Here is a 23319-nt window from a genome sequence, read left to right as displayed (position 1 = left end):
ATCAAAAACATGATACAATATTAAGGTCATTCCAAAGTGCAACTTGTTGGCTTTCAGGAACACTCAAAGAAATAAAGAGAAAACATTGTGGAAGTTAGTGAATGACACTTTTATTGACCAAGCACAGGGAAATAAATATGGAATCACTCAATTCTGAGGAAAAAAGTGTGGAATCATGAAAAAAACATAAACAAAAGACCATTCAAAATACATCACTAGTATTTAGTTGCACCACCTTTGGCTTTTATAACAGCTTTCAGTCTTTGAGGCATGGACTTGATGAGTGACAAACCGTATTCTGCATCAATTTGGTGCCAACTCTCTTTGATAGCAGTTGCCAGATCAGCTTTGCAGGTTGGAGTCTTCTTGTGGATCATTTTTTTCAATCTCCACCACAGGTTTTCAATTGGGTTGAGATCTGGACTGTTTGCAGGCCATGACATCGACTGAATGTGTCTTTCTTCAAGGAATGCCTTCACTGTTTTTGTCCTATGGCACGATACATTGTCATCTTGGAAAATTATTTCATCATCTCCAAACATCTGTTCAATTGAAGGGATGCCAACAAAACACAGTAATCACTGAACTCAAGGAGAACAGCAAAAAAATTCCAATGAAGTACTCAATCAAGAGTCTCCACTGATGCCCCCAAAAATTTAAATATGCAAAACAAGAGTCCGTGGAGCCTCAGTTACGAGTCTCAGAACACGGGATAGCCAGATATCTCCAGCCTGTTGCCAACGGGGTGCCTCCATGATGGGGAGAGCACCACACCACCCTGATAAATAACCCCTTAAGTCCCACTCGGTTGCGAGTATTGGAACATAGACAGGGAAACAACAGGGTGGCCCCTTTTGTCAATGTCTAACTCAAGGTGCGAGTATTTGCAAGCCCTTGTCATGATCGCAATACTCGCACCTTGAGTTAGACATTGACAAAAGGGGCCACCCTGTTGTTTCCCTGTCTATGTTCCAATACTCGCAACCGAGTGGGACTTAAGGGGTTATTTATCAGGGTGGTGTGGTGCTCTCCCCATCATGGCAACAGGCTGGAGATATCTGGCTATCCCGTGTTCTGAGACTCGTAACTGAGGCTCCACGGACTCTTGTTTTGCATATTTAAATTTTTGGGGGCATCAGTGGAGACTCTTGATTGAGTACTTCATTGGAATTTTTTTGCTGTTCTCCTTGAGTTCAGTGATTACTGTGTTTTGTTGGTTGATTTTTCATTGCCCCAACTAGCCAGAATCCTACCCCACACTGACGAGGGGCAAAACCCCCGAAACGGCTGTCTGTGGGTGGAAGCCTGCCTTTGCAAGCCCTTGTCATGATCGCAATACTCGCACCTTGAGTTAGACATTGACAAAAGGGGCCACCCTGTTGTTTCCCTGTCTATGTTCCAATACTCGCAACCGAGTGGGACTTAAGGGGTTATTTATCAGGGTGGTGTGGTGCTCTCCCCATCATGGAGGCACCCCGTTGGCAACAGGCTGGAGATATCTGGCTATCCCGTGTTCTGAGACTCGTAACTGAGGCTCCACGGACTCTTGTTTTGCACAATTGAAGGGATGAGAAAACTGTCCAAAATGTCAATGTAAACTTGTGCATTGATGGAAGAATTAACCACAGTCATCTCCCCAGTGCCTTTGCCTGACATGCAGCCCCATATCAAGGACTGTGGAAATTTTGGTTGTTTTCTTCAGGCAGGCCTCTTCATAAATCTCACTGGAACGGCACCAAACAAAAGTTCCAGCATCATCACCTTGTCCAATGCAGATTCTTGACTCATCACTGAAGACAACTTTCATCCAGTCATCCACAGTCCATGATTGCCTCTCCTTAGCCCATTGGAGTCTTGTTTTTTATGTTTAGGTGTCAATGCTGGTTTTCGTTTAGCTTTCCTGTATAGAAATCCCATCTCCTTTAGGCGATTTCTTACAGTTCGGTCACATACATTGACTCCAGCTTCCTCCCATTTGTGCTTCATCTGTTTAGTTGTACTTTTTCGGTTTTCAAGACAAATGGCCTTAAGTTGTTTGTCTTGACGCTTTGATGTCTTTCTTGGTCTACCAGTACGCTGGGCTTTAACAACCATTCCATGCTGGTTGTATTTGGTCCTTATCTTGGATACAGCTGACTGTGAACAGCCCACATCTTTAGCAACCATGCGTGAAGGGTTACCTTCTTCAAGAAGTTTCACAATCCTCTCTTTTGTTTCAAGGGACATTTCTTTTGTTGGAGCCATGGTTCTCGCCACTCCACTTCGTCCAGCAGCCCTCCAAGGTGTCATGACTGCAGGTGTTTTTAACTGCAGACTAACGGACACATCTAATCTGGGGCAGGTGTCCATTTAGGGAAAGGAAATAGACTGGGTGTGTCCTTTTTTTCTACCTCCAATTTGAGTGATTCCACACTTTTTTCCTCAGAATTGAGTGATTCCATATTTATTTCCCTGTGCTTGGTCAATAAAAGTATCATTCACTAACTTCCACAATGTTTTCTCCATTTCTTTTGAGTGTTCCTGAAAGCCAACAAGTTGCACTTTGGAATGACCTTAATATTGTATCATGTTTTTGATCTGAGTTTGTTTTACAGCATGAAATGTCTGAATGAGTGCTCATCCAAGACTGGTGATTCCATACTTTTTACCAGGGGTTGTATTCACAAGTTTTAAGGGAGCTTGTTAGTGTGCTGTGCTGCTTGTTGGTCACGCAGCTTAAAACTAGTGACATGTTCCGTTTAAAATAATAGAAATTGTTCTGATGGATAATTAAAAGATAACTGCTACATTTTTTGTGTTCTGTGGTGGTTCAAGTGGAACAAAGTGAATAGGCTACACAGCCTAAACTGACTATATACTGCTTTTAGAAACCACTAGGCCAGCTACTGTATAGGCTCAGATTTACCACCATGTCCGATAACTATCTATAACAGAATACTTAGTGGATGTACTATAGGCTGGCCATGAGTTACTGCTTAGAACCTTGGTTAGTATATGTCAGCTTGTCTTCCAACATATCAGACTGCAGTGTCTGCTCTTCCACACCTGACTAGACTGCAGAAGAGTTGGATGTCTACCTTCTTATTAACAAGTACCCTGTTGGTATTTGTCAGTGTAGGAAATCACTTTAAAATAATTAGAGGAGATTTACTAAGCAGTCTTAAGATTTTTTTTTGTTGCACATAGCAGCCAAATAAAGTTGATTTTATATATTGCTCTGGTAAAATGAAAGCTGAACTCTGGTTGCTATGGGCAACAGAGAGAATCTGACAGCCTAATAAATCCCCCACCCCACTGTCTTCAGGTGCAATGTTTTATAAAACTCACAGAACTTTTACAGATGTTTTTTTTTTTTTTTATTGTACATTGTATTCATACATACTGTAGTATGTACTACGAAACAGTGGAGCCCCATTTACACATCTGTAGCTGGGTACTCGCAGCTCAGATCCTAACCTCAACATGGACCTGTAACACACACTGGTCTGTGTATGGGGCCATAGAAATGAAAGGTCTGTGTCTGTGGGTCCACAAATTCAGACAGAATTAATAGATGTGAACAGAAGGGGGCTTAATTTGAAGCCATTTCCCTTGATTTCTAGCAAGGATCTCCTCTATCAGGGAAATAATATAGATGGGGATTAATTGTCTTAAAATGGAGCGTTTCTATAAGGGGTATTCCCATGTGAAGTTATCCCCTATCTACAGGATAGGGGATAATAAGCTGCTCAGTGGGGATCTGTCCGCTGCAACCCAATTCAGTCCCAGGTATTGGGACAAATTTGCCCCCAGAACAGCCAGCTCTCTAGTCATTCTCTGTGGGACTGCTCAACTAGAGCTCAACATTTTCAAGACTGCTTTTGACTTTCAGAAACCTGATACTCCCTATTTTTTCCATTCTCACACAGATGTAACGTGTAAGTAAGGACCCTATTACATAAACAGATTTTTTAATTTTCTTTTTTTTTTTTTTTTATAGCCAAAGCCAGGAACAGACTATAAACAGGGAATAGGTCATATAGGAAAGACTGAGATTTCTCCCCTTTTTCAAATCTATTCCTGGCTTTGGCTTAAAAAAAATCTGTCAGATAATTTGTTGGTGCAATAGGGCCCTTAGGCCCCGTGCACACAGAGCAAGAGCGGCGGAATTGTCCACGCGGAATGCCGCCAGCCTCCGTGTCATAATGACTCACAATGGGAGGCTCACACACTGCATCTCTTGGCGCTGAAGAATGAACATGTTCCGCCGCTCTTGCTCTGTGTGCACGGGGCCCTAAGAGCTCTTCGGACTGTTGGGTTGTGCTTAGGTTGTGTTTACATAGACAGATTTATGACAGATTATTGAAGCTAAAGCCAGGAATGGTTTTGAAAAGAGGAGAAATCTCAATCTTTTATAACCTGGTCTCTGTTTATAGTCTGTTCCTGGCTTTGGCTTCCATAATCTGTCAAATAAATCAGTCTGTGTAAACACATTATTAGGGACCTCAGTGAGTTGTGCGGCTGCTGTATTTGATCATAGTCCACTTCACATTCAGTTTTACACAGGAAGATGTGCAGCTAAAGATTTAAATGGCTGCACAAAAGAGGCCATCAGTTGAGAAGCTAGAGATTTCTTATTTGCCAACTGATCTCTGGATCTTTTACGCAGGCTGATGATCTGCAGTGAGCGTTTGTCAGTATTCGGCCCACCTAAATGGACCTTAAAGGTAGATTCACATTTAACAAGTTTGCAGCAGATTTCACGCAGTAATACTCATTACCATTAGTGTCTATAGCCCTGCATTCTAATCCGCTGCGAGAATGTAGTGGCAACTTTAACTCCTACCAGGATCTTCTAGCACACTACCTGTTCTGCTTTGGGTCCCAACTCACTGACAGCCCGCTCAGCCAATTACTGTGCTATTTCTCCAGCCGAGCAGGCGGTCAGTGAGCTCGGACCCAAAGAGCGGAGAGTCTATGCATGGTGTCTTAATTATTTTTATCGTCCCGGCATAGAAGTAGTTAAAGAGGATGCGCCACCAGGTACATCCTCCTTAATCTGAACCCACGGATTGAACGGCGCTGTCACAGGGAAGCCCGGTTCTAATTCTAATGGAGCCGCGTCATACAGGGGAGGTAATTCCCGACCACTGGGGGCAAGCCGGCCTACCTCCAGTGCTTGAGCACCGGCCGGTCCAGTGCATAGAACTGCACCGTGCACGGGAACCGGGCCGCGGTCCGAAAAACGGACCACGGCACCGGCTTCCCCGTGACTGCGCCGTTCGATCCGTGGGTTCACATTAAAGAGGATGTACCTGGTGGTACTGTACATCCTCTTTAAAGTTGCCACTGCATGCTACACTACACACTGCACATATCGCAGCAAAACCACTGCAACACTGGTTACCATTAGAGTGTATAGCCCTGCATTCTCGCAGCGGAAGTTAATTTTCCTGTGAGAATGCAGGGCTATAGACTCTAATGGCATATGGTGGTATATGGATGTGCAGCATGATATCCGCCGCAAACTTATGTGTGAGTCTACCCTAGAAGTAAAATGTAAAGACTTTTGCCAAAACTTGTAAACTTTAGCAAATGCATGCCACTTAAACAGGATAAAGGCTCTGTTCTCATTGGCATCTATAGTTCTGATTTTACATGCTATAGATTTAGTGTTGGATCCTAACATAATCTATTGACCTATGGATTTGTCAGGATTCTTTGGTTTCTTTTCTGTATTAAATTTGTGGTTTGTCCTTTTTTGAGTAGTGGTGAAAGGATCACTCCTGGCAAAGCTTAAACACTGTGTCATGCTTAGTGCAGGCTCAGAGGGTATGTTAAATGACTGTGATCTATAGAAAATTAAAAGCAAAATGCATGCTTTCAGCTCCTGCGCTAAGCATACCCAGAGTATCATTTTTGCCCATAGTAGTGCATTACCTAATCTTCATGCAGACATATTCAGTATTACATTATCAGTCCTGTGTAAATTTGCTCTGAGCTCTTCATTAAATGGCATGACACACTACATCCTTTCCAAACGTTTATCTGACCTGTATTTCTTCAAGTCTTCACTAAACAAAATTCAGAGTTTTCTATTCAGTGTTTTCCTTTGCATCATTGGTGTGTTGTGTAGTCTGCTGCTTCCCGATTTTCTCTGTCAATTTTTTCTCTCTAAACTTCTGCTATCCAGAATATCTTTTATGCTAGCCACGGAACCAGGGATTTGGACTTTTTATCTTGGACTTCAAAAACTTTTTTTGCTCAGGTGAGTTCTTTTATCCTCCTCTCACCAGTCTTTTATATACTTTTATGCTGTTCCTTACCTGTATCTTTACGTTCATTTACTTTTCATTTCCTATCCTATTGTACTGCATATAAAAGATATATACAAATAAGTTTCACTTTCAAACTAGGTAGTCATTTGAATGTAAACATAGGCCTTTAGGCGGTGTATGACCTGCAACTCCTTTACAGGGCATCAGCTGTGCCATTGGGTCGCATGGACAATCACTGTATCATTTGCAAAGCCATTAAATGCATTATCAGCTGCACGTCTCCTGTTTAGGCAGAGAGATGTGTGCAAAATAATAATTTTATCGGCTACAGAAAAGATTTAGTCAGACAACAAGCGAGGATTGCTCATTAATGATAATTGGCCCATGTAAAAGGGCCTTAAAGTGACTCTGTACCCACAATCTGACCCCCCCAAACCACTTGTACCTTCGGATAACTGCTTTTAATCCAAGATAAGTCCTGTGGTGGTGCAGGTGATGCAGTTATTGTCATGAAAAACCACTTTTAAACTGGCAGCCCCGTGCCCTTTGGTGGTGGCTGCCAGTTTGGGGGGTCAGATTGTGGTTACAGAGTCACTTTAAAAGCTGATAAATAATACTTATCACATCTGTGGATTTGCAATAATCCAGTATCCATTGAATGCATTTGCCCTGGACTGAAGGTGGTGGTTGTTGTTTAGGTGCTCAGGAGTGGAGAGATTTGTACTGCTAATAACTTTAGCTAACAGTTACAAGATAGTATGAACCCTTTAAAGCTTATATGTCTCTAAAAAGAAACAAAAAAAACTTGCAACATGTCCTAGAGACACACACAATTTAAAAAGTTCAACAGTAACAGAGATAGTGGGAAAGTCTTGAATGCTTTATTGCATTACCAAGTGTATGTATAAAAGGGAGCAAATGTGAACTTATGTAGTCTATATTTGACCCCAGGGGTGCTCACTAAAATGCAGCAAGAATGTCCATATAATATTGTAAAGAAAATATCAGCAATAAACCATTGATACCTTTTAAGGACGACTTTATTTCTTTAAAATAATTGATTGAGCCGAACCAACTTAGCACTGTTAGCGTGAAATGGCCATCATTGTGCACCTGTCTAGTATCTGTCTGCAAAGCTGATGTGATTTGCTTCACAAGAAAAAGACGTGCTTGAAGGCATTGGTGCGTGAGTGGTGCTAATGGTGCGTTTACACAGAGCGATTTTCGTTTGAATTTGCGCGATAACAATCACATTTGAGCAATAATCGGCTTGTGTAAACACAGCGAACAATCAAGCGACGAACGATAAATGGTTTGTGATCTTTCAACCGGTTCTCCAATCGTCGTTGGTCGTTCACTGAAAATTCTCAGATCGCTTAGTGTAAACAGTCTTTCGATGATTCACCCTATGTGTGATTAGATCTTAAAACGATCGCAATAACTATTTTTTCAAACGATAAATTCTGTCTAAACATTTCTCATTTTAAGGCTATATTCACACGCTGTAGAAACAGCCTTTCCTCCCAATAGATGCAGCGGTTAGCATTGTGGTTGAGAGCTGGCTCCTGGGATGTCTATTGCGCAGACTCTGCTTCTGAGCCCACAAAATCGCCATGATATAACTAAATGTTAAAGACAACCACTGTGTATAAACATTAATTTTGTCAAGCTTTTCCACAAGCCTTTATATGTAATTAGTCACTGAATATGTTTGTGGAAACTAGAACTTAGATGTTTTCCAGTAGTGGAAATATCCATCTATGCCTGGTTGGAACCTGATCGCCCCTACAGGACCCTAGAATGAAGGACAGCACAAGGTAAACAACGCACCCAGGTAGAAAAATTGGACATGGTTATGTCACAGGGAGTAAATGTTTACAGAGGTGGCCTAATTGGACACTGGATCTGGCCACGAAAGCATAAAAAAAGTGCTTTCCCCACTGCCCATAAACTCTAAAGCCTTTTTATAGTAGTGTAATTCTTTGTCAGAGATTACTCGCTTTCAGACATGCCTCTACAACACACTCAGGTTTTATTCAATCCTAACTTTAACTGCAAATGGCATAATTTATGGAAAGCTAGTGCTCTCCCAATTCCCTTATATTAGCTGGATCTGTGATAAGCCAGATTGTGGATTTGGCAGTGATCTCTGTAGATATGACACATGACCGCAGAAACTGTTGCAGGCTGGCATCAACACGTGTTGGTCAGTTCCACCAATATAAGCAGTAAAGAAGAAGCCAGATTCCTTCAGCTCCCGTTAAAAAATAATTCTTTTTCCAAATTCATTAAAACAGTAGCCGACGCGTTTCGGACCTAACCAGGTCCTTAATCATGGCATCTAAACAATAATATTACAGACAAACATGATGTTAGTGTATGTACATACAAGGTGGTTAAAAAACTTTACATAACATAACAAGAGATTAGTAACAAGAGACCTAGACAACTAGGTCTCTTGTTACTAATCTCTTGTTATGTTATGTTATGTTATGTAAAGTTTTTTAACCACCTTGTATGTACATACACTAACATCATGTTTGTCTGTAATATTATTGTTTAGATGCCATGATTAAGGACCTGGTTAGGTCCGAAACGCGTCGGCTACTGTTTTAATGAATTTGGAAATAAAAAGAATTATTTTTTAACGTGAGCTGAAGGAATCTGGCTTCTTCTTTACTGTATATGCCCCGCTATCCAGGGGAAATACCTTCGTGCTCGGTTACCTCTACTATAAGAAGCTTCTACCATTTCTCCGGGCGCTGACCAACTCTTCTATGTTTTTGCTTCACCAATATAAGCAGACCAATGGAAGACTATGAACTAGGGGGGCCAGAATGCCAGGGAATTAAAAGTTGAGGATGTATTAACTTTTGTTAAACAATGCCATTTTCAGGTGAAAATATTGTGCCATGCTAGCATTTTTGATGTAGTGGTGCGCCACATAATGGCCTAGACCAGTTTGTCTGAGGCAGAAATCAGACACATTTTGGTCTCTGAGAGGTGGCAGCCAATCACAGTTCATTGTGAGAAATTAAATCTGGGCTGTGGTTGCTATCTGTTCAAAAACAACCTGCCCAAGATTTATCAATCTGTCTAAAATCAGACAGTGTGTATGATATGCCTTGGTTGTATAAGTTCTAATTGTTCCAGCAGCCTCAGTTGTGCTAAATACTGCTGCATGCTTGGGTGTTGGTAGAGCACACATAATGATTACATAATTAGATGATACACTAAAACCATTTGCAGCATTCCATAATATTATTTATTTTTGTTTTGTGTATACATAAAAGAATGTTAAAACAAATAACAAAAAGGATAGAATTTACATGCCTTTATACCTATAATTAAAGAAATGTGTTTGAACATTAGTAGGTGACAATACTATCTCTTTAATCTTCCATTATATTTAACCTCCCCAAATAAGGGAATTAAACCTAGAAACTCTGGTTTTAATCTGTGTATCTACTTGTCAGATAACACAGGTTAATAATGTATACAGCTATTATAGCATTATCAGAATTGTTGTCCACAATCTAGTTATTCTGCACAATGTTATGAAGACTTGTCCATGTGTATGTCTCTGATTTATTTAAAGCGGCACTATCAGCAGGTTCCTTCCAGAGAACCTGCTGATATGCCGCAGTAGCTGTGCCCCTCAGTAGTATATTGCAGTTAGTTTAACCCCTGTCCTCCCCCGCATTGTTTCTAAAATCGCTACATGCTCTTATGCAAATTACTAGCATAAGTGCATTTAGGGCGTTGCTCGGGGCTGGAGAGCATCGCTGCGATGCACCCACCCCGCCCCCTCCTGTCCCGCCCACTATGCATATTCATTCATAACTGCATAGTGGGCTCTATACCCGGCGACTGCGCAGGGAAGCAGTCCCGCCGGACTGAATCCCCTGGGTCGCTGCTGATCCTCCCGGAGGTTTCTTAAGACGTAAGTATAGATCTATCTTATACTTACATCCTGAGGAACCTCCAGGAGGTTCGGCGCCGGCCCGGGAGATTCAGTCCGACGGGACTGCTTCCCTGCGCAGTCGCCGGGTATAGAGCCCACTATGCAGTTATGAATATGCATAGTGGGCGGGCTGGGCGTGGCATGGCGATGCTCTCTGGCCCCGAGCAATGCCCTAAATGCTCTTATGCTAGTAATTTGCATAAGGGCATTTAGCGATTTTACACACAATGCCTAGCAGGAGAGGGGTTAAACTAACTCCAATATACTACTGAGATACACAGCTACTGCGGCATATCAGCAGCTCTCTGGGAATAACCTGCTGATAGTCTGTCTGCATCTTATACAGTGTCCAACCTTAAAGGGGTACTCCAGAATTTCAGTTTTCTCAGGTGCTGTATGCCTCAGGGAAAATTGTATTGTTTTTCATATAGTAGAGCAATGGAACTTGTGGCTTCAGCAATCCTTATATCTGGATACATGCATAACAAAACATCCACTGGAGGCAACACTAATGGGAGGTGCACTGTTGTTATAAGAACTTTGTAATGTCCCCTTACTTAAGAACGTTGATAGCTGCACTCACCCAGTATAGCTAACGGATACTTTAGTCCAGGGATGGGAAACCTTCAGCCCTTCAGCTGTTGCAATATTAGATTTCCCATCATGCCTGGACAGCCAAAGCAAAGCTTTAACTGTTCAGGCATGATGGGAGTTGTAGTTTGTCAACAGCTGGAGGTTCCCTGCTTTAGTCCAAAATCAAGAGCAGGGTGTAACGGGTGCACCTAACCGCTAGTATACCATCCATTTGATGAGAGTAAATGCTTACCGATTTTGTGTCTTTTTAAAAATGTGCCCAGTGCCTTGGTTAGAACAAAAAATTATCTCTTAATCTGCAGCGCTGTATCCTTCCCACCCTCCTCATTAGGAACACCCCCAGTTGGTGCTAGCAGTTTGGTGGAGTGGGTTGCTGGATACTGAGTCGCTTTAAGGGTACAAACCCACACACCGTATACGCAGCAAATACGCAACAAATACGCAACAAATACGCAGCAAATACGCAGCAGTTTGATGGTGAAGATTTAATGCTGAGTTCAGTTATTTAGATCTAATCTGCTGCGTTTTTGTTGCGTATTTGTTGCGTTTTTGCTGCGTATTCGCTGCGTATCGCAGCAGTAAATACGCTGTGTATACGGTGTGTGGGTTTATACCCTAAATATGTAAGCGGTTGTGAATCTGAAGAAACAAGTATTTGCAAAACAGTCATTGCTTATTCTGTGTAATGCACCAGTTATACCCTTCTCTTTATGTTGGTATAAAGTATCTATTTGCTATACTGGGCGAGTGTTATCAACTTTCTTGAATAAGTGGACAAAATTGTAAAGTTCTTTCCAGTATAATACAGTGCTCCCTGCTGCCACCTTAGTCCATATCAGGAACTGTACAGAGCAGCAAAAAAAGGGGGCTTTGCTCCTCCCCTGGACAGCTCCTGACACAGACAAAGGTGGCAGCAGAGAGAACTGTTAGGGTCCTATTACACCAACAGATTATCTGACAGCTTTGTTTAAGCCAAAGCCAGGAGTGGATTTGAAAAGAGGAGAAATCAGTCTTTGACCTATTCCCTGTTTATAGTCCATTCCTGGCTTTGGCTAAAAAAACAGTGAACAGTGGCACCAAGATGAGGCTTTACGGCAGTTAGACACTCTAACCCCCTGGGAGATGGAGCCAAACTGCCGTAAAGCCTCATCTAGGTGCCACTGTCCACCGATAAAATTAAACCATTTTAGAGCAGAAAGAAGACAGACAAGTGTTATACATGTATATATTGACAATATAACTTTAAAGGGAATCTGTCAGCTGTAATTCATGTTCCAAATTGCTGACACTGTTACGTAGCTGTTAGGTCATGGTGATATGTGGTACCTTTCATATATCTGTCTGTGCTTCCAGGATGTTGAGAAATGCTTTTATTCTATAGTAAATAGAGTCAAACAGGCTTCTCCAAGCTCCTGATCTACTTCAAGCCTCTGTTTGATTGACACATGGAAGCTGAGTCCCAAGCAGGGTCAGGTATGGGAGGGGGAGTAAGGAGGTGTTACAGCTTACTGCACTTCAGGAGCTCAGGAAAGCCTCTTTGACTCTTCTTACTAATATAATAAAAGCATTTTCTACATTCTGGAAGCACTGACAGATATGAGAGGTACCATGTGTCTCCCTGATCTAACAGCTATCTAATTGTGTCAGCAGTGTGGAATGTAAATTACAGTTGACAGATTCCCTTTAAGGGCTTTTTTTTTTTTTTTACACAGACCCATTTTCAGCCAGGGGTATTGGTATGAATGCTCCTGTGCCCGTAAATCGGCTGTGTAAAAGTGACCACTCAGCTGAGAAGCGTGGATGAAAGGCCGATAATGTTAAAGGCAAACTGACAGCAGGGATATATATATCTTTGCTGTCAGTTTGAAGCTTACAAGCAGTGTACATCTACGCTGCTTGTGATCCGGCATCTGGCTTCTCCAGTCCTTCGGACGCTGCTGTAACTTAAGGACGCTGTCTTCTCCAGAATTGACAATCTGAGGAGGTGAGGCCTGGAGATTCAGCTAAGCGACAAAGGACTTCCAAAGCCAGATGCCGGGTCACAAGAAGCATGGATGGCAAGTGTACACTACTTGTGATCTGGAAACTGACAGTACACAGATATACATATTGGTGCTGTCAGTTTCCAGGGCTGCACAAACTATACAGTTTTCGTTTGTGCAGCCCAGGTGCTCAGTTTCTCTTGTCGTGTGAAGGCACTGCAAACTCACTGATCAGTACTCATTTGTGGCCGCCCACTGCCAAGAAGTTGTGGGGTCTAGGAGGACCTTTAGACTTAAAAGAACTGCAGCTGACAATGGAGCATTTTTTTTTTTTTTGAGCTGATTTGATGATGCATATATTTTCCACTGGAGTACGTCTTTTAAGCCAGTTTAACCTATATTTTTCAATCAGAACAAAACCAGAATCCTTCAAGAAAACATGGACAACTAGGTTAGGTTGTTTTCATACGCCTGTCAGAAACCCGATTTCGGTTTATAGTGGAGGTTTAAATAAGTGTTTTGTTTTTTTTTCGTCTTTTAAGCTATTAAAATCTTTATATATCTTTACATATCTATTAAAAATGTGTCTCTTAAATTTTGCAGACTTAACTCCGGACAGTGTAATAAATGACTTTTTACCTTGTTTTCTTTTTCAGGAGCAGCTAGGAAATACAGAGGATATCTTGAAAGACTTTAATGTGTGCTGTACACAAGAAATGTCCATGGGAGAGCATGAAGTCCCAGTACTTAGGGGTGGGCCAGGATTCTACAAGGTAGTGAAAACTGGGCCGTCCGGTCATAACATCAGAAGCTGCCCAAACCTAAGAGGTATCCCAATTGGAATGTTAGTACTGGGAAACAAAGTCAAGGCTGTCGGCGAGGTATGGACTTGTGACTTATCTGATACTGCTTTTGTCATGCAAATGCCAAAGCAAAGTACCATTTAATTCCCTAGACTCTTCCCATATTTTGATTTTTATTTCGTGAAAAGTCTGCAAATTTGCTAGAACAGTTGGGAGTATGCGCTAAACTCAATTGTTGGAATTAGAACTAATCTATACAGTTCTTGATTGATTGATTACTTGGTATGGGAGCAAGTTACCTATTTCACCTGCTGTGATTGGAAGAAACATCAAATTTTTTCTTAATGTTGCTTTTGAATCGTGTAAATTTATGCGTTTGTATTTTTGCTCCAGGATGTAGTGTGTCATGCTGTTCCTTTATCCACCTCTGAAATATGTGGATGCTGTGGTTTAAATTGGGATATGCCAAGCTTGCCTTCTTGCTGGATTATTTTTATGTTGGCTGTTATGCTACTGCCTTAAAAACTGATGCTCACAAATATTTTTTCTATATTCCTTAATAGCTTTGTATCTGTGTCATGCTAGGCTTATGTTATACGGTTGCTAACACCTTAGCATGCAATTATTATTGTTCATCTTATTAGGCTGTGCAATTGCATGAACTCCATGAATCTTGTGGTTTCTGTTTCTGTACCAGGTGGTCAGTTCAGAAGGTACTTGGGTACAGCTGGACAAGAACAGCATGGTAGAATTCTGTGAGAATGATGAAGGGGAGGCCTGGTCCTTGGCTAGAGATGCTGGTGGAAATCAATATCTCCGTCATGAGGATGGCAAGTTCAAAACCTTTTGATATTTGTTTTATGATAAGTTTTATATAGTATAAAATTCTGACAGACTTGCACAGATTAGGATAAAATAAATTGATATAGTAATATTTTGCCTCATTTTCAACTCACATTCAACATTTTTGTTGTCACCTGCGACATCCAGCATCCTTACACCTCTGTGTTAGCTCAAGCATTGTGTGTACTTCAGCTGCAGTAATATCAGATGACAGTAGAAATATTTACAGCACTTAACAGTACAGACATAGTGGAATTTATTAAAGGGAATCCGTCAGCTCCCGGGCACTACCTAAGGTGCTGACAGTGTGCTGTAGTTGGCAGTCCCCTAGTGAGCATGGTGCCTTTTTGGTAATTTTCCGTGCAGCGGATTATGTACAATCGTATGTCTCCTACTGTCACAGAGCAGTTGTTCGTGCCACACTTGTCATGCATCCTTCTCCCTCTTCATGAATAATCAATGCTGCCCGGCCTCCTGCTCACTCAGCTGTCAGCTGATTGCAATCAGTCCTCTGTAGGCAGTTTATCTCTCAAAGAATCTTTCCTCCCTAATGTGTCAAAGCTGTGGTCTAGGGGTAACTCACCTATCCAGAGACCTGCCAGCAGTTCATTCTCTGGTTCGAATCCCCTGATGGAAATTAAATAGATGTCTTTTTTTTTTTTTCTTCTTCTCATTATTGTATAATTTTTAAAGGGAACCAATCAGCCCGTTTGAACTGATATGGTTCCCTTGAGCATTGTATAAGGCACCTGGAGCGGCCCCGGCACGTACCGGCCGCGGCCACAGCAGGGGCTTTATAACGGAGAAAATGACTTTTATTCCCCGGCTCGTGACTAGATACGAGCGGGGAAGTAGTCATGGTGGGCGGCTCCCCGCTCGTATCTAGTCACTGCGCTCTGCCTGTCAGCGCGCTCGGCGAGATGATTGACAGGCAGAGAGGCCAATAACGGACCTCTCTGCCTGTCAATCATCCCCTCTGAGCACGCTGACAGGCAGAGCGCAGTGACTAGATACAAGCGGGGAGCCGCCCACCATGACTACTTCACTGCTCGTATCTAGTCACGAGCCGAGGAATAAAAGTCATTTTCTCTGTTATAAAGCACCTGCTGCGGCCGCGGCCGGTACATGCCGGGGCCGCTCCAGGTGCTTCATACAATGCTCAAGGGAACCATATCAGCTCAAAACTGGCTGATTGTGTGAACATAGCCTTAAAGGGAACCATAGTATTTTTGCTCAGTATTTTGCAACCATAACCAGGAGTGGATTGAGAACACAGAAAGGCTATGTTCTCACACTGTTGAAATTGAGCAGATGGCCGTCATTTAATGGCAAATATTGGACGTTGTTTTAAAATAAGTTATTATTTGCTATTAAATGGCAGCCATCCACTCAATTTCAACAGTGTGTGAACATAGCCTTTCTGTGTTTTCAATCTACTTCTGGTTTTGGTTGCAAAATACTGACCAAAATACTAAGCAAAAATACTGTGTGTGAACATAACCTTAAAAATCATACAATAATGAGGGAAATAAAACGACATCTATTACATTTCCATCAGGGATTTGAACCAGAGAATGAACTGCTGGCAGGTCTCTAGACAGGTGAGTTACCCCTAGACCACAGCTCCAACACATTACAGAGGAAAGATTCTTTCAGACATAACCTGCCTACAGAGGACTGATCTGCAATCTTAACAGCTGAGCGAGCAGGAGGCCGGGCAGCATTGATTATTCATGAAGAGGGAGGAGAATGCATGACAAGTGTGGCACAAACAACTGCCCTGTGACAGTAGGAGACATAAGATTGTACATAATCCGCTGCACAGAAAATTACCAAAAAGGCACCATGCTCACTAGGGGACTGCCAGCTACAGCACACTGTCAACACCTTAGGTAGTGCCCGGGAGCTGACTGATTCCCTTTAAAGATAATGCATCCAGTAGGTGAAGTTAGTAATGTGAACTATTAAGAGGTGGGCAAGTCATAGCTGACAGAGCCTGTCTGTGTATGGGCAAACCTCAAACTGGTAACAACCAGTTGGCTATTTAGTCCTACATTTTTAGTAAGAATAACAGAGGAACAACACAACTCATTTCATTGGTGCTCTGTTAGAAACATCTGTCTTAAAGGGGAACTATCAGTAGGTTCATGCAAACCCTGCTGCTGTGTACCTGATGTTTTTGCTGTTGTCCCATGAATGCCCCCAGTGCTCTTAAGGAGCTGATTAGTATATTTAATCTTAAAGGACAAGTGCCATGAAAAACTTTTTCCCAGTAATTGAAGCACATTACAAAGTTATATAACTCTGTAATATGCTTCAATCTCCTATCTGCCTCCCTTCCCTGCCTTTTCCCCCCTCCACCCCCCACCAGGAAGTGTCCTATCTCACACAGACCTGATTACTGTCGTCACCGTCACCAAGCTCTTCTCTCAGCTCCTTCTCCTGTTACACTAGCCTCCCCCCTCCCCTGCCTTGTCAGGTGACAGGCTTGCTCAGCTCCCATTGGCTGAACAACTGCAAGCCATCACTTGTCACATCTCACTTGCTTATCTTCCCTCCGACTGACTCCGGCACTTAGGCAGCTCTCCCTCCCCTCATACCTTCTCTCCCCCTCCCCTCATACCCTCTCTCCTGCTGCCGTGGACTCAGTGAAGGAGTCATGTCACTAGAGAAGATAAGCTGAGCAAGCAGAGTCACCTGACAAGGAGGGGAGGGGAAGGCTGGTGTAACGGGACCTAGAGCAGCCCTCCTGCTGATGACTCATCCTCACAAGAAGGAGCTGCCTGGTGACGGTGACGACAGTAATCAGGTCTGTGTGAGATAGGACACTTCCAGGTGGGGGGTGGAGGGGGGAAAAGACAGGGAAGGGAGGCAGATAGGTGATTGAAGCACATTACAGAGTTATATAACTTTGTAATGTGCTTCAATTACTGGGAAAAAGGTTTTCATGGCACTTGTCCTTTAATCAATTTACTCAAAAACAGCAGGACCGATAGCAAAAAGAAGTCATTAAGGAGGTTTTCTGGACAGCAGAAGATTCTTACCCCCAGCACTCACTTTCTCTTCACTCATTTTAGAAGAATGCTTTACAGGACGGGGGGGGGCTTGCATGTAATTTAAAGTGATACGGTCACCCCCTTTCTGTATGAGGACTTCTCTACACAGCTGTAAAGCCTAAATTCTGCAGTTTTCATACCTTACTTTATAATAGATTTCTTGGTGCTAGGTGCAGTGAAAAATGCTTTCTATTGTTGGTGGATTGTGCCACCTGGGTGACATCACAGAGGGGCGGGGTCTTAAGTGTCAATGTGGGCGGGGCAAAGCTCAGCAGGGGCCATGAAGCCCCACCTATGGGGCACAATCCACCAACAATAAAAAGCATTTTTTTTACTGGACCAAGAATCTATTCTAAAGCAACCCCTTTAACGATGGCCAGCATCTACAATCCTGAACTTCATATTCTCCAAACCCTAGTGTGAAACCAGCCTCATTGTGATCAATGTACCTATGTGATTATCAGAAGGCAGATTTTATCCTTTGGCAGTAAACAACCGTTGCAATTCAATGAAACAAAGGTTTTGTGACCATGGTGACAACCTTTTGTAATACTTATGATGTGTGTCCTAGTAGCCTACGGTAAGTTTTTATTTGAGCTTTTAGCTTCAAAGTACTACAGGAGTCTACTAAACCTCTCTCCCATTTCAGCAGTCTCCTTGCAATCCTGCTTTTTGTTAGCACTTTTTCTGAGGAACTATTCTTGAAATGCATCAAATTTCTACTTTAATTACATAAACCCTTTTATTTTACTTGAGATTGCTTGGCCTCTAAGGGCAGCGCTGATCCAGTGGGTTACTTTTTTTTTCTATAATGTTATTTCTGCCACACGGGCCCCTACCAAGGGAGTGTCCCGTTTAACATTGCCCCATCCAGCCTGCAGCCCTGACGGATGAACAGGAATCCTCCTTACGTCGGTATCCAGTACCCCGCAGTGGGTAATATGCACAAAGTCCAAGGGGCATAAAGGTGAGCCTCCACTTTGTTCACCATCAACCATTACACAAGGCGCTGCCACTTGACTCTTTTTCTTACTCTGTTTTAAAAAGGAATAGAGATGCTAGTAAATCAGCTAATTTTGAAAAGAAATAGAGAATGCTTACCTGTCATTTACTTTCCTTAGCTCATGCACCCAGGTTTTTTATGCACACATAACGTAGCCGCAGCGGATTTCACACTGCAGCTTCACTGCAAAATCCGCTGCAGATCCCTTCACTGTAACTTTCAATGAGATTACATACTTGCAGTGGAATTGTCATCCCGCTGCGAGCATGTAAAAGGCAGCCCCCTTAACCACCCACAGCCCAGTGCATACATGACCAGGTCCACGCTCCGGGTTTCTTCCGGGGCTCCTGGCGTCTGGACGTCCCACTCAGCCAATTAGTGCGCTGCCCTGCTGCAGCCACTGGTTGGTTGAGCGGGATGTGCAGACACCGGGAACACACAAATCAAGTCGGACCATGGACTCTGTAATGTATGCACCAGGCCATGGGTGGTTAAGGGGGCTGCTGTCCAAAGGGAAAAACAGCCTATCACAGGCTCACCAGGAAGTGCATGGAGACATGATAACTATTATCGTAAGGGCAAAATAAATATAAAACGTGAACTAAACCACCAGGGAGAAAAAGATGGATATCAGGTATCTGCCAAACATACAATGTATTTGTATAATCTTCAGACCCTAAAAACTAGAATTTTGGTATTTGGATTCTTTGCTATAGCACTTGAAATTTAGCTCTGGAGCCTTCACTTTCACTTGATCATCTTTGAGATGTTTCTATGCCATGATCAGAGTCACCTGTGGTAAATTCAGTCGATTGAACGTCATTTGGAAAGACACACTCCTCTGTATGTTGTCTCACAGCTGACTGTGTATTTGAGAAGAGCCAAACTATGAATATGACAAAATACTTCTGCAGTGAAACTGGCCAAAAGTCACTGTGGCTGAGCTCTTTTAATCTGGACTTTGGTAGAGTGGCCAGAAAGAAGCTGTTCCTTAGTAAAAGAAAAAAAAAACACATGAAAGGCCACCAGGAGTTTGTGGGGGGAAAGCCTACCTAAAGGAATCTCAAACTAAGAGAAAACAATGTTCTCAATTCTTAGCATCATGCCTGAAAGAAAACACAACTGATCTACACAATGATAAAAGAAATGTAAAGGAAAAAAAATCAGTGGCTCCCCAGCTGCATCTTAAATGGGTTACACTTTATATTTTTTTCCGTGAGGTAAATATTTTATTCCAAAATCTGGTACCTTCCTGGCACATGCTACATTATATACAGATGCAGTAGTACTTCACCACACTGACCAAACAGAAAGGCGATGTACAATACTTTGGTCTTGTGTTCAAAAAATCAAAAGCATCTAGTTTGGGTTTTTATTTTAAAGGAGTATATATATATATATATATATATATATATATATATATATATATATGTATGTGTGTGTGTGTATATAATATATATTACATGCAAAGAAGGGGTCTGTGGAGCCTCAGTTACGAGTCTCAAAACATGGGAATAGCCAGATATCCCTCTCTTCAGAGAAGGAAGCCCATCGCCAAGGAGTGCCTCCTAGTGGGGAGAGCACCAAACCACCCTGACACGTAGTCCCTCAGGTCCTCACTCTTTTGCGAGCTTTGGGACCTAAATAGGGAAACACCAGGGTGGCCCCTGTTAGTCAAAGTCTAACTCTGTGACGAGTATAACGACTTAAGACAAGGGTTACCAAGGCTAGGCATCCATCCACAGACTGCAGTTTCGGGGTATTTGCCCCTCGTCAGTGTGGAGTAGGATTCTTGCTACCAGGGGCAATGAAAAATAGACCAACAAAACAGTCTCCACGGACCCCTTCTTTACATATTCAAATTTTGTAGGGGGCAATCAGTGGAGAATCGTAAATGAGTCCATTGGATTTTTTTCGCTGTACTCCTTGAGTTCAGCGATTTTTGTTTTGTTGGTGTATGTATGTATGTATGTGTATATATGTGTATATATGTATATATGTATATATATATATGTGTGTATATGTATGTGTATATATGTATGTGTATATATATATATATATGTGTGTGTATATATATATGTGTGTGTATATATATATATATGTGTGTGTGTGTGTGTATATATATATATATATATATGTGTGTATGTGTGTGTGTATATATATATATATATATATATATATATATATATATATATATGTGTATGTGTATGTATAATGTGTGTATGTGTGTGTAATATATATATATCATTTTTTTCCCATCGTTTTTTTCAAATTGGCTGCTTCCAGAAAGTTAGACAGATTTGTATCTCATTTCTATTTAAAAATCTTAAGCCTTCCAGTACTTATCAGCTGCTGTATGTCCTGCAGGAAATGGTGTTTTCTTTCCAGTCTGACACAATGCTCTCTGCTTCCACCTCTGTTCCTGTCTGGAACTGCCCAGAGCAACAGCAAATTTCCATAGAAAACCTTTCCTGCTTTTGACAGTTCTTATCACAGACAGAAGTGGCAGCAGAGAGCACTGTGTCAGACTGAAAAGAAAACATCACTTCCTGCAGGACAAACAGCAGATAAGTACTGAAATACTTGAAATTTTATATACAATCTGTATAGATTTCTAGTACAAGTTTATCTGAAAAAATGGTTTGAGTACCCCTTTAACATTTGATACTCCAGAACAATTATGGTGTAATAAGTTTCACTTGGCTAGACTAAGGCTAAGAGAGGCTGATATATGGTGGAAGTGACTGAAATATTTGTCTGATTTTCATTATACAGAGCAAGTTTCGGATCAGGTATCTCCACTTTCTAGCCCATTTTCTCTTCAGTTATTTCGCCGTACATCAAGTGGAACCATTGTGCCAGGATATGAGTATAATCTTGGAAATAACAAAGGTATGTCTTAGTTACCAAAGATGTTGAGATGTTTCTACCTGGAGTCACTTCAGCTGATTGGGCATGGTTTTGAAAGACATACCGGCCTGTATATCTGTCTGACAGCTGACACTGCGTATCAGAGCAAAAACCAAGCCATGAGTAAGGGAAAAAAGGGCACAAAATTCTGCGCTGACGGTTCCTAAGAGCACAGTGGCTATAACTTTTAAATAGAAGACATTTGGAACAACCAGGACTCTTCCTAGAATCACAGTGGATGAGCTCCATAAATCTGGACTTAATGGCTGAGTGGCCAGAAAATATTTTCTCTTCGGTAAAAGACTTTATGAAGGCCCACATGAAGTTTACAAAAAAAAACCTAAAGGACTCTCCAACTTTGATACAAGATTCTTTAGTGAAATGAAACCCAAGATTGAATTTTTCGTCCTCAGTTCTAAGTATGTCTGGAGGAAAATGGGCACTGTTTATCATCTGTCCAATACCATACAACAATAAAGCATGGTGGGGTTAGCAAGACTTAGGCTAAGATGGGTTGCTGTATGGTAGAAGTGACTGAATTATTTGTCTGATTTTCGTTATACAGAGCAAGTTTCTGATTCGTCATCTCCACCTTCTAGCCCATCATCATATCAGCTATTTCGCCGTACTCCAAATGGAACCATTGTGCCAGGATATGATTATAATCTTGGAAATAACAAAGGTATGTCTTAGTATCCAGAGATGTTGAGATGTTTCTACCTGTGGTAACTTCATTTGATTGGACATGTTTTGAAAAGACATACCAGTCTGTATATTTGTTTGACAACTGACACTGCATATCGGAGCAAAAACCAAGCCATGAGTAAGGGGGAAAAAGGGTACAAAAACTCTGTACTGAAAGTTCCCAAGAACACAGTGGCTATAACTCTCAATTGGAAGACATTTGGAACAACCAGGACTTATCAGAGTGGCTAAGCTCTACCAATCTGGACTTTATGGCAGAATGACCAGAGAGTAGCACTTCCTTTTAGTAAAAGAATTATGAAGGCCCACGTGAAGTTTGCAAAAAAAAACAAAAAAAAAAACCAACAACTAATGGACACAATAACTGTGAGAGACAAGATTCTCTGGTGAAATGAAACAAAGATTGAGCTTTTTGACCTCGGTTCTAAGTATGTCTGGAGGAAAACAGGCTCTGTTTATCATTTGCCCAATACCATACTACAATGAAGCATGGTGGGGTTAGCCAGACTTAAGGCTCTAATATACGGGCCAATTCAGAGGAGAAAGTGAGTGCCGACCTTTAAGGTCAGAGTTCGCTTGTCCCTTATTTCCCGCTCACTGTCAGCCAACAGCAAACCAGTAAGTGGGGTGGGGGGGGGGGGAGATGTGCAGGGGCTCCGCGGATGATTTGTAGATCATCCAAGGAGCCCATAGGAGAAGGGGATAGAGGCGGTCTGCTGCCACTCCTTATTACACAGGACGATGGCAGCAGATCATTGCTAGGCTGATCGTTCGTTCGTTGTCCTTCAACAGGCTGAAACACAATCAGCCGACATTATGCATTGGGCGTAATGGCCCATAATCACTCCGTGTAATAGGGCCTTTAGGCTAATATAGGCTGCTGTATGGTAGAAGTGACTGAATTTGTCTGATTTTCATTATACAGAGCAAGTTTCTGATCCGGCTTCTCCACCATCTAGCCCATTTTCTCTTCAGTTATTTCGCCAGGATATGCCAAGATATGATTATAAACTTGAAAATAACAAAGGTATGTCTTAGTAGCCAAAGATGTTGAGATGTTTCTACATGTGGTAACTTCATTTGACTGGGCATGGTTTGGAAAGATATTACAGTCTGTATCTTTGTTTGACTACTGACACTGCATAACAGAGCAAAAACCAAGCCATGAGTAAGGGAAAAAAGGGCCGCAAAAATCTGTACTG

The 23319-nt window shown here is 42.0% G+C and overlaps 1 protein-coding gene across 13 annotated transcripts in view; it reads left to right on the top strand.

The window, feature by feature from the left end:
• Positions 1-23319, top strand: part of MYCBP2 (MYC binding protein 2) — a 246511-nt gene that overhangs the window by 169500 nt on the left and 53692 nt on the right. For 8 of the 13 annotated variants that reach the window (XM_069970649.1, XM_069970651.1, XM_069970660.1 and 5 more), the window contains 5 exons: positions 13454-13678; positions 14298-14430; positions 21278-21394; positions 21978-22094; positions 23043-23144. In XM_069970649.1, coding sequence (XP_069826750.1) covers positions 13454-13678; positions 14298-14430; positions 21278-21394; positions 21978-22094; positions 23043-23144 — 694 coding nt within the window. The remainder of the gene's footprint in view (positions 1-13453; positions 13679-14297; positions 14431-21277; positions 21395-21977; positions 22095-23042; positions 23145-23319) is intronic. The other 5 variants (XM_069970658.1, XM_069970652.1, XM_069970657.1 and 2 more) reach the window with 5 other exon arrangements.

This window comes from Dendropsophus ebraccatus, chromosome 5 (assembly GCF_027789765.1).
Source record: "Dendropsophus ebraccatus isolate aDenEbr1 chromosome 5, aDenEbr1.pat, whole genome shotgun sequence".
NCBI classification, from domain to species: Eukaryota; Metazoa; Chordata; class Amphibia; order Anura; family Hylidae; genus Dendropsophus; species Dendropsophus ebraccatus.
The sequence above is the reverse complement of the archived record's forward strand: the minus strand, read 5'-3'. Positions and strand labels throughout refer to the sequence as shown.